Source organism: Protomyctophum bolini (assembly GCF_963924005.1).
Source record: "Protomyctophum bolini genome assembly, chromosome: 10".
NCBI classification, from domain to species: domain Eukaryota; kingdom Metazoa; phylum Chordata; class Actinopteri; order Myctophiformes; family Myctophidae; genus Protomyctophum; species Protomyctophum bolini.
The window spans coordinates 28,992,482-29,004,524 of record NC_137871.1 but is presented as its reverse complement, the minus strand read 5'-3'; the positions used below and the strand labels follow the sequence as shown (position 1 = coordinate 29,004,524).

The window sequence follows — 12,043 nt, the reverse complement described above, 5'->3', positions numbered from 1 at the left end:
TAACACCTAGAGCTCTGTGCAACACGTCCATAAGTCAGCACGGGGCAGGTATCCTCTACCCGGCCACAAAGCAAACAGGGGAGCTGATTTGATACCAGGCTATTTGACAAAATAATAGAGCACTATATTCCCTCGCCCCAAAAGAATGGTGCGGTAAACAGGAGTCAATAAAGAATGATTTTTAATATGCCCGAGTCGACCGTGAATGCATAATGCTGAACCGTTTGCCAATAAATGGAGAGACACAAGCTTTCGGAAATCAGTTTATATAACAAAGTGGTTATTATTTAGTATGATACTCCATTACATACTGCAGGGACAGTGTGCATAACCATTTCAATTGTTTTTTTTCCCCACCATTTTGTTAAGGATAAAAATGAACTTAAAGATGTTACAAATATAAATGTTTTTTTTTAAGACAAAAACACATATTCAATAACAACAAAGAAGGTAGGCAGGGTTATGGCAGCTTAAAACCTCATGACTGGACTGATCACCTCTAGATTCAGTCCTTGAATGATTTTTTATTTCTCCACAAATCACAATAGCAAGCACTAATAAAATAGGAAACAAAATGGAAATGTTGCAGCATGGGAACTAGTTTTCAAAAGTAAGGGCTTTGCACATACTTCACTCTGTTAGTGGCAAAGTCATAACCTAATTATTATGAAACTATGTTGTCTTGGGCTTTCTTCCATTAGGGTAAAGCACCATCAGCGATCAAACACAAAAAATGGCACCTTTACATTTATACTTTGTTGCGTTTCCGGCACATGCACCGGAAATGGAATACCCTGCCTCCTCATTCACATAAATACAATGAACACAAGTCACACAAATGGCTGACGGGTTAGTAGCTAAAAGACAATGGAATGGGAAGGTCCTGCTTAACACTACGTCGGCTAGGTTCACAGGCGCTGGCCAAAATTCACCTGCAACTGTTGCTAGCCTTTGCATGGACACAGTACACACACTGTGACCACCCTAAAAAGAGAACAAGCAAAAATCACATGGGGACAAATTTACAGGTATAGCCATTGAAGAAGTTCCTCTTCAACATTTCGGAGATAAAATGTCTGAAGTGTTCACTTTTCAGCCGCCAGAATGCAGCAGGATTCATTGGAACACATTAAGTATCATATTGCAGTATTTCTGTTCACTTCTTCCTTCCTTCATTCAAACAGGAAGAGGTTATAGCAATACCAATGCAGGAGAGAAGCAGAGGACATTATGCCATGGCTGACAGCCATGCACTGGAGCCTTCTAAGTGACACAATGCATTTGTTATTACAAAGATTTGTTTCATTCCAAATCAATTACAATTAGTTGTCATGTAACCACATATTAAATAGGTTTGGGGATATTTGTGATGATGATACAACAACTATCACAATCTCCTGATATTTATGCATGTTCCACTGTAAGTAACTATGACAGTTTCATAAACAATAACAAAATCAAGTTAGATCTCTTTTCTGTCTTACCTATGCACAAACTTCAGCCATAATTTGATTTGACAAAAAAAAGAAAAAAGATCCACCGGAGATGTACTCCCTTTTTGATATACAAAACAAAGCATAAGAAAAAATAACATCAAATGGATATCCAGTCACTGGTCGGTAACAGTTTCATGTTTTAATAAAACCTTGGCAGTTGGCACATGTCGGGGGAAAAATGAAAGGAAACTTGTTTGATTAGAGCGCAATGAAAGAACAAATTGTCCATCTAATTATTTGAAAAGAAGTAGAAAAACAAATAATACAAAATGCCTGGAATAGTTCTCCTGTCACGGCTGTGCAAGTTGAGTACGTAATCAAGAGGTGAAAGTGTGAAATCAAATGGCACGGTGGTTCGGGGCGTACGTATAGCGTGCGTGCGTGCGTGGGTGCGTGCTTGCGTGCGTGCGTGCGTGCGTGCGTGCGTGCGTGCGTGCGTGCGACCGGGATTCGAACGCGTGTGTGTGTGTGGTGTCCTTGTTTTGCGCTTGAAGATCAGCGATTTTGGACAAGCAACACAGCCATGCGAGGAAGTATAAATTAGGTTTCAGGAGCCCACCCTATAGAAGATTCCCCTAGTTTTTTTCTGCGTTCTTTTTCCCTGATTGGACCTTGCATTCTTCCTAGGTACAGTATGCAGGCCCTCCGGAGTGTTTCAGATGCACCTTCAGGACGAGACGATTATGTCAAATTGTATTATTATTATTATTATTTTCTTCTTCTTACCAGCCCGGGTGTCTGCTCTGTGTATTGGGATGTGTGACAACCCCTTTCCACAAACACACACCACCTACCAGGGTCACTGGAATATTGATGTTATGATAAAAGGGTCACTTATGCCATTAACAGTAGGGAATTGTATTACATGTGGAGACTCTCTTGCTAAGACAGACTTAACACTATGTCCGCTTTGTCCCTCACACCACTACACTGGCTTTACATTGATGAATTGGCTGTTTTTAAGCCAGCATCTGCTTACTATTTAGTTATACTCTAGAGTGTAAGCATATAAGCATGAATATATTAATAAGCTCTGAAAGGGGGGTGGGGTGGCCGCACTGGCCGTTATACAATGGGTCCTTATAATCGTACGGTATAGTGTAATTTAGGTTATTTCACACATGCACATGCTATCCCCAGTGCATTCGATTCAACAGTGCAGACTCAGGTGTGTGCTCTAAAGTGTTAGTGAAACATCTGTGATGCACTTAGCCGTGACCCTAAAGTCCTTTTGCAATTACACCATGGGGCTGTCATGTGAAAGCACTGACTTAAACTCAATAAACTGAAATCATTTGAACACATTTAATCTGTCAGAAAAGGCTGAAAACCTGTGAGAGACTATCCCCGTCTTTCCCTGTGACAGCTTCAGTTTAACTCTGATACTGCATAGTGAGGCCTGGTTTTGCTTACTGAAAACGTAGGCCCCAAATACTCATCACCTTTATCATAGACATGGGAAGTAAGGCTTCACTGTGATTTTCCCCATAGTATCCCATTGGAAATCATTACTAGCAGGAATTACAGCCAAACCGCATCATGTACAGTGGTATTATAAGCTTTGACAGAGTTATAGATTATTCCATTATTTTATAGTTAACAAAGGTAAACGATTAAATTTAATGTGTGAGAAAATGCATTTTAAAACATTTACTCATTTACATAATCACAAGAGCACGACAACTAACGTTTGAAGTCATGTGCCATGGCCAACAGCAGTATGTTTAAGTTGTTATTTGACTCCAGGACCATCTCAAGTCTCAAATTTCAACCTCCCACTTCTGTATGTGTTCTTTAACATCTTGCTTTACTGCAATTTATTATTTCATCATATAACTCAGAACCACTATTCTTATAAGCTTTATGAATCTGATCAAATTTGATCAAATCCAAACGACTGAGGACACCAGGTGAGGTCAATGATGAATCAGACCGGTATGAATCACAGCACTGTCACTATGCTACTCACAGTACCCTGTCTATCACCATTCCTAAATATACAAACCCATGCTATAGGGTGGCCTTAAAATGGACCATATGAATTGTAGTTCTAATGCATTTTGTGCCATTAAAGCTACGCTATGTAACTTTGTTTTAGTGAATACAATGTTCCATTAATGGTAGAATATACAATATAACTTGCACAACTGGGGAGGTGGTATTCGTTTTCCCTGCTATTCTACTGAGATAATGTTTATACTGTGGTCTGTTTTGACCACTATATTGTGGTGATTATACTGATTGACAACAAGTGCTTCTTTCTGAAGGTCAAACTATAATGTCTCCCCTGAGCAAACAGGCCGGCTCCATCTATTAGCCCAGTGGTAAAAATGTCAGCACTTGCGTGGGGGACCCGGTTTTGAATCTAAGGTTGGACATGACAGTTACATGGCATAGCTTTAAGTACACAGTCTTATATACCCATTAACTTATTCTTGTTTGGCCCGGGCGGCCTACTGTCACTCTGTCCCTCTATAAAAATAAAGGCGAAAGCCACAAAAAATATCTTAAAAAAACCCCAAAAAAAAGGAATTCTTGTTTTTTTCTAACAAAGTCTAAATTAACTACACTAATCCCTGTTCCTGTCAGATTTCAAATGTGCTTGTATATCGACTATCTTCACTACTTTTATATGACACTGTCAAACGACTAAGTATAAAATAGGCCATTCATTTATGAGAAAACTAAACTAAAAACAAAACAAAAAAGATGGGTCTCAGATTTATCCCGTGACTGCCAAGGTCTATAGCCTTCCGCATGAAGGGCAAACGAGGTGCTGAGATCTCAGCAGTACCCTGAGGCTTTAGCAAAGGAGAAAAGAAAGAAAGGAAACAAAACAAACAAAAGAAAAATAAATAAATAAAATTCATCACTTTCATGTGGAGATTTCAGTCGCTATAACTCTTCGGGTGTACAATGGATGGCATATGGAGCCTCTTGTCTTTTGTTGAGGATATGTACGATAATGAAATATCTAATTTGGACTCACGTCGTGGCATATAGGACATCTGCGCTGACAGGAACTGAAGTGTGGATGTGGGTTTGCCAGGGAAAAGCGCTGTCAGATGTCCTGCACGTTGTTGTTAGTGGAAGTCTTTGTGGCTGATAAGCGGACAATATGGTGCAGTCCCTCTTGGCGGAACGACTACTTTTTTTTCTTCTTTCTTTTTTACAAACGCTAACGCATGTTTTGTGTCAAGCAGTAATGCATCCAATCTGTCGTATTCTCAGCATTAAAAGAGGAATTGTACTAGAGGGCCCTGGGTGGCAAGTTACACAGCAAGAACCACAATTCATTTTCAAGCAATCAAAGCCTTTCAATCCAAAAAGCAGAATAATAAAAGAAAGGGGGGGGAGAAAAAAAAGAAAAAAAGATCTTCCTATAACACGTCCCAGGCTTTAGACGGGTCTCATACATGTAAAGCTGTGGTAAAGTAGTGAATAAATATGCAAGGCGTCAGACAAACGGCTAAATGTGTAAATGTCCTATGCGGGGTAAAATCCTCTGTGTTCATTTAACGCCGAGACCTTTAAGGGTCCATCTGGGTCCATTTTCACGCAAGGTTTTTACTGTAGCCTATTATGTATTTGACCCTCTCTTTTCTATGTGCCTTTTCTTTAAGGCCTTGTGTTGCAAAAACATGGCTGCGTGTGTCTTGTGTCTACATGTGGTCATATATCTCCTTCGTGTTTGTAAGTACATAACCTTCCCACACGCGGGTGTGCACACATGTGATATGGTACGATATGGGTGGATGTATTTGTGTGTGTGTATCTGTGTGTGTGCGTGTGCCTGCAACACTGAGTGGTAGGTAGTCTTCAGGGTCCCCCCTCCCTTCTCTCCTCCCAGGCCTCTTTGGCACTTGTCTAGCGTCCTCTGGTAGGTGCGGCTGATCATCGAGCGGGGTTGTGTCGCGAGCGAGACCTTTCCAGGACCGCGCGCCGGTTGTCTGTCAGAGAAACACAAAGCACAAAGTCAGGCGAATGAAGCACTGCACGTGGTGGAAAACAGGAGGAACACTCAACACAGACAGACAAGAACGACATGAGGAGAATGCAGAGTGATTTATGAGAGAGAGAGCAGCGGAGGGCTGGAGGAACACAAGGGGCTGCTGGGGAAACAGGTGTCATAGTAAGTCCACTGAGCTCCAGCGCCGCGGCCCCAGCCTCAGCTCAAGAGGCTGCACATCTTATTCTCACATCAGAGATACATGAGGAATAGGCCAATGTGACGCACGCTCACACGCACAACGCACGCATGCACGCAACACAAATACACATGCATGCAGTGTCTCTGTCTTTCTCTCTCTCTGCACGCACACACGTCATATACTGCAGAAAACAAATGCTTCGTAGAACAAATGGAAGAGAGAACAAAGAGGGAAATAGACATCGGTTTGTGTGAGGTAAGGTAAGGTTTGTGTGAGGTATGGTTTGTGTGAGCAATGCATTCAAACAAAAACAGAGAGAAAACCTGACGCTTAATAGTCGCTCTCAGTTGTGCATTTTCAGGTTACTTCCGACCGACAAACCAACCTCCCCCCACCCCCCCCACCAGAACGCTTCTTCCTGTTCCAGAACAGACACACTCCCTCCCTCTGCCATCCATCCAACCGTGGCTGCCCACCAGTACCAGAACAGCCTGTGGCAGCCGCCGGTGGCAGCCAGGTGGCAGGTGGTGGTGGGGGGGGGGGGGGGGGGGGGGGGGTTAGAAGCAGGAAGCGTATAGCCATGGAGATAACTGCAGGCATGCCCACGCAAAAGACTCCCCGGTACTTTTTTCTGAGCGTGTGTCGCTTCTCCCCGGCGCCACCGTTGCCCATTACTCAATGCCAGCTGCAGGGTGCCAATGGCGTCCCGGGACGGCCGTTGTTTAATGCCGCCAGTTCCATCCATCACGTCAGGTAATGAGCTGAGAGTGACTGGGATGGCTGTGGGCACGTGCACGTCCAGTCGGAAAGCACACACACACACGCTCGTGCACACACTCGCACACACACAGACAAACAGACACACACACACACACACACACACAGACACACAGACACACACACACACAGACACACAGACACACAGACACACACACACACACACACACACAAACACACACGGTACCCAGGAGGAGACAGGGAGGGTGAGAGACGACGAGGGACATGGGAGGACAGAAAACTTTGAGGACAGCAGAACGGAACATAGAGAATGTCTTGGTTTGACATTGTATCACAACCACTTGTTCATGCAGTCCGCCTCCAGAATTGGTTCTGCTCCGCCCGGCTCTGGCCTCTTTCTCCATACCACACCACGTCCCGTTGCACACGGAATGAAACACAGAACGAGACACAAATAATAAGGGGCAGAATTTGGAAGGGGGGGAGAAGGAGTGGTGCATATAGGCAGATCGGCTATATCCTCAGTCAGTTGTGGAAAACGTGTCGTTACTGCTAGAAATACTAGAAATACTCCGTTACAAGTGAAAGTCTGGAATTCAAAATGTACTTGAGTAAAAGCACAAAAGCATTGGCATCAAAATGTACTTAAAGTACCAAAAGTAAAAGTACTGTTATGCAGAATGACCCATTTCATAATGTGTACAAATATTTTGAAAATAGGCTATTTTCAAAATGTATGTCTGAAGTGGTTAATGTATGTTCTGTATTAATCAAAATACACACAGTAACTACTGTAGTAAGACCCCAAAAGTCCGTTCAAATGACACTGAAATACCTCCGCAAAGACAATGACGGAGGGGCGCCGGCTCTACCGAACTTGAGCCGCGTGAAGCAACGCTCACATGCTGAGCGTTGCGAAGTTCGGTATGAGCCGACTCAGCCCCGTCCGAGTTGTAATCCGATAGGCAGAGAACAGTAAATAATATAAAACCCAAACTCACTCAGCCCCAACCAGCCACGGTGAAACTGTACTTGATTGTGAAAGCAACGCCTCCGCCCTCCGTCAAACACTATAGTATGAACAGACTTTTAAGTTATTTTAGTTTATCTATGGAATTGCAGTTTCATTCATTTATATACTATTTTCTGTGAGATCAGGCTGAAGAGAGAGAAAGAGAGAGAGAGAGGGACTGTGACAGTGAATGGAAGACGGAGTGAGGAAGATCAAACATATACAGAAACCCACAAACGAACAAAACCAACGCAAAAAAACCAACAACAATTCTAGAAGAATTCATTGGAAACGAATTGTCTTCTGACGTCTGGTAGTACGTCAGTTTGTTTTGCGTGGAGGAGAAGAGGATGCTATTGTGCATGCCATGTAAGTGGGAACCAGCGTGTGCTGTCAGCGTAACTGTTTGTTTCTTCTTTTCTGTTCTCCAGAACAGAATGGGGAAAAAAGGCAACCTTCAGGAGTAATTGCATCTTGCTTAACAGACCGAATACATCGGAAAGTCAAAGATTCTGGATTGTGGGAAGGAAAGAATTGCCACCTCCCATCAGAGGATACTTGAGCGCCGAGCCATTTACCTCTGAAAGACTTTTCTCTTCCTATCTTCAGGTGCATAAAAAGCCTCCACACACACACACAGCAATTGAACAAACAAGAAGAACATTTTAGCCTGTACTGAAGTGGAAGGACACACGCATGCACACACACATCACGCGCTCAGACGAACACACATGTGCAGACGCGCACACACGCATGCGCACACACACACACACACACACACACACACACACACACACACACACACACACACACACACACACACACACACACACACACACACACACACACACACACACACACACACACACACACACAGACACACACCCCACTTCTCTGGTTGTTACAGCACTGATTACAACTACGTCTACTACCGCTGGGTTGCAGTCACGCTTCTTCACCTCCTCCTCCTCGAGGCGCCATCTTTCCGCACTGGGTGAGGTATGAAGGAGGTGTGTGTGTGTGTGTGTGTGTGTGTGTGTTATATATGCACATTTGCTTGAGTTCATTCATGTAACACACTCGCTGACACAAATGCACATGCATGCAGTGTCTCTGTCTTTCTCTATCTTTCTATCTCAATTCAATTCAAAGGAGCTTTATTGGCATGAGAAAACATACGTTTACATTGCCAAAGCAAAAGTGGAAAAAACTATAAAATAAATGTGAAAACAGAGCTGTGTTACTTTGAGTAATACTATCTTGTGAAACAAACTATTAAAAGATTGTGCATTTTCTGTCAGAGTTAGTTATACATCCATATAGGAGACACTTTATACTTTTGAAAGTTGACAGCAGTATTTCAATGTTTGCATTAATTTGGATGTAAACAGTTGTGTGGTTTTCAAACTCTCCTTGGGGTTATTGTAATCCGTGGGAAGTACAGTATATATATATCTGATGTACAGTGGGTATCTCTCTCTCTCTCTCTCTCTCTCTCTCTCTCTCTCTCTCTCTCTCTCTCTCTCACGGCACGTAGAGTATGCCAAACATTCCCTGCGTCTATCATGATGATCCCCACCACAGGGGAGAGACTCTGAATAAGACAAGACTAATAGTAGGAGGAGAGCCGAGGCCCACAAGCCGGTATACTTTCAACTCCAACCTCAACCTCATTGGCTGGAGAGCCTCCAGTGAGTTGTCATCCCATGTTATGATAGAGCGATAGGGGGCCCAGTGTGTGTCTGCTAGCTGAGCATTCCCCAAAAGAGATTAAAATGCATAATGGCTTTTGTGTTGCTGTCATCTTTGGCTAATTAGACAGGAACTACATCATCAGCGAGCCCTGTGATCCGAGCGAGAAGGAAAAGCTGCCAGTCATTCATCAAAAAAGAAAAGAAAAAATGCTCCGCTCGCCACCGGATACTTCCGAGGGATCCCTGTGCATGTTGGCCATAGTGTAAACAGGACGGCTGGCAGAGAAGATTACGCCATCCTCGGTTAAGTATCAGTCTGGCCAGCCTCAGACAGCGGGCCAATGTCTAAACACAGCACGCAACTTCATCAAGGCAGAAATAGCATTGGCTAATCACCAACATGCCGCGGCATTCTATATATCGTTGCTGCCGGAGCAACGATATATTTCTTTCATAAATGAATGCCCTACTTGATCATACTACAGCATCACACAAACGTAGCAGAGTATACAAGCTCGAAGCGTGGCACGAAGCGATGCGTTTTGTAGATCTGCTACTTTTCCTACTTTTGAATTTGAATCCTGGCAAAGATTTATATATATATATATATATATATATATATACTTTTTTGAAAAAAATCTTCCTTTTGAAAATTGTGTTTTCAAAAGGTATATACTATACCTTTTGAAAACATAATTTCACATTTATAGGACTGCTGTCTCTGAGTTTCTATGAGTAATTACTCATTCATTCGATTTTTATCTCACTATTGCATCTTTCTGTACTTGTGTCTCTTGTCACACGTGGTTAAATCATCCGTCCGTCTGCCTCTCTGTGCTGTCATCCTCCCGTTATCCGTGAGATCCACTGATATGTTTCTTATTGTCAGTGCAATTTCCCAGGGGTTTCATCGCCGGGACATTTGGCAGATCACACACAAGATAATACAGCCGGATGAAACGCTAAACATAATATACTGTATCTTCACTTCATATTTATTTATTTCGTTTCATCTATGGATTTACATGATTATCATTTTATTACTACTTTCGTTTTTTTTACATTTTCCATAAAAGAAAGAAAAGGAGCAGGAAGAAGATGAATCTTGGTTCATGCTGTTGTACTATGATTTCTTTTTTGTCTTGGGCTGAATCGTTAGGCTGGTGATATGAACATGTGCCCACGGAACAGGCCATATAAGAGATAGCTAGTGGGGATGTGACACCGATAAGATAGCACTGCCTGCATGGATCCAGACAGCCTGTATCTACAAACTGCTAAAACGTGTGTGTGTGTGTGTGTGTGTGTGTGTGTGTGTGTTTGTTTTTGCACTGCCGGTGTCGCCATGTTTTTCGATGTACAGTTGCTATGGTAGTTTCCATGGAAACAGTACAGTACATTATTGGCCAATGAACACAGCCATGGCTTCTTCAAACACAAAAGAGTCAGATATAGTTTATATGTTGTAAAACACACGCGTATACTTGGGGCGGAGGTCTTTCTATCTGTATGACAGAGGTCTGCATATAGGAGAGGAGATCAATCGTTATGGAAACAGGATTCGTTTATATATCAGTCTGCCGGACATTACTTCTTTCTTGCGCTAACAGTGGCCGAACACGCAGTCTCAAAAACCACATGCGCGTATACACAGTAGTTTCCAAAATCAGTGCATTCATTGTTCTTTTTCTTTTGTGGGCCAGACAACCAAGGGATGCTCCAATCATTGCATCCCTTCACTCTGGCACACGCCTCACTTTCACTCGTTCCACACTTTCCACACATTCTGATGAGATAAAACATGATAAAGGTGATTAAATCTACGTCCACGCCAAGCGTCGAACATGTTACATTTCCCTATGTTCTCCGACGGAAGGAAACACATACAGCCGCAGCGGAGAGGGAGAGAGAGAGAGAGAAAGTCCTCTATCACCTCTTTTCATCTCCTCCGCCTCCCTCTCCCTCTGCCAGGCTCCAAGCTACAGAGTAATGGAACTCCCAACCCAGAAACAAGATACGGTGCATAAATGGGATGCAGGGGGAGAGAAGCTATTTCTTCCAAGCTGAAAGTTATGGGCAGAGTAGCGGAAAACTACAGCCGTGGCTAACACAGGCCCTCGTTCAAGGGTAAGAGTAATCACCTCCAACAGGGAAGCGAGGGAGGAAGCTGGAAGAAAACAAAAACACAGACAAAACCAAAAAAACAAACAGCAAAAGTAAACAAAAACCGTCTGACCGTGAAAATGGTGCGTTCAGTTCAGAGGAGCTGGACAAAGGAGAGGAAAGTAAAAGGAATACCAGGAGGAAGAGGGTATGGGCGGCTTGGAAGGAAGAAGGAGCAACGGTGACCCCTTTTGCAATCCGATCCGAGCGGTCTGCGGTTGATCTATAGCAAGCCCTTTGAAATGTATACGCACACACACAAATGCATTGTGGAAGATTAAAGGATTAAAAAGGCCCTGACTGCTTTCTCTCAGCTCCTCAGCACTAGATGTTATGAGATCAATCAGTGTCTCGCCGTAATGAGAGAACATTACGCCAGTATCACTGCTGGCAAATGTACTCCCCCCGTCGCCACTGATTTAGCTACGCCATGCAATTCCACTCACGGTAATTTGGGTTATAGTGTGTTGTTGAAATTGTATACAGCCCTGTTTTGACATTCACGTGCACCCATATAGTACAGTATGTGCACGTACACACATATATGTATTGACTAAACCAAGGGCTCCCACTGCGTCTCTTGATCGGGAAGGGACCGCACATACTAATGCTTCAGTTCATGTTATTGTGCATGCCACGTTTCTCTGTTTTTAGTCAGTGTATACATTGTCTTGCCTACAGCTCCTCAACTTCTGCCTGGATGTTTTATACACACATTAATATATATATATATATATATATATATGAGACCTGAAAGTGAAAACCAACCAAACCCTTGTCTTACACAAT

At 43.1% G+C, this 12,043-nt stretch overlaps 1 protein-coding gene across 5 annotated transcripts in view; it reads right to left on the bottom strand.

Annotated features, from left to right (window-relative positions):
- Nucleotides 1–258: 258 nt before the first annotated feature.
- Nucleotides 259–12,043, bottom strand: part of diaph2 (diaphanous-related formin 2) — a 539,224-nt gene continuing 527,439 nt past the window's right edge. For all 5 annotated transcript variants that reach the window (XM_080774225.1, XM_080774228.1, XM_080774227.1 and 2 more), the window contains one exon: nt 259–5,446. In XM_080774225.1, coding sequence (XP_080630351.1) covers nt 5,391–5,446 — 56 coding nt within the window. In that variant the 3' untranslated portion in view covers nt 259–5,390. The remainder of the gene's footprint in view (nt 5,447–12,043) is intronic.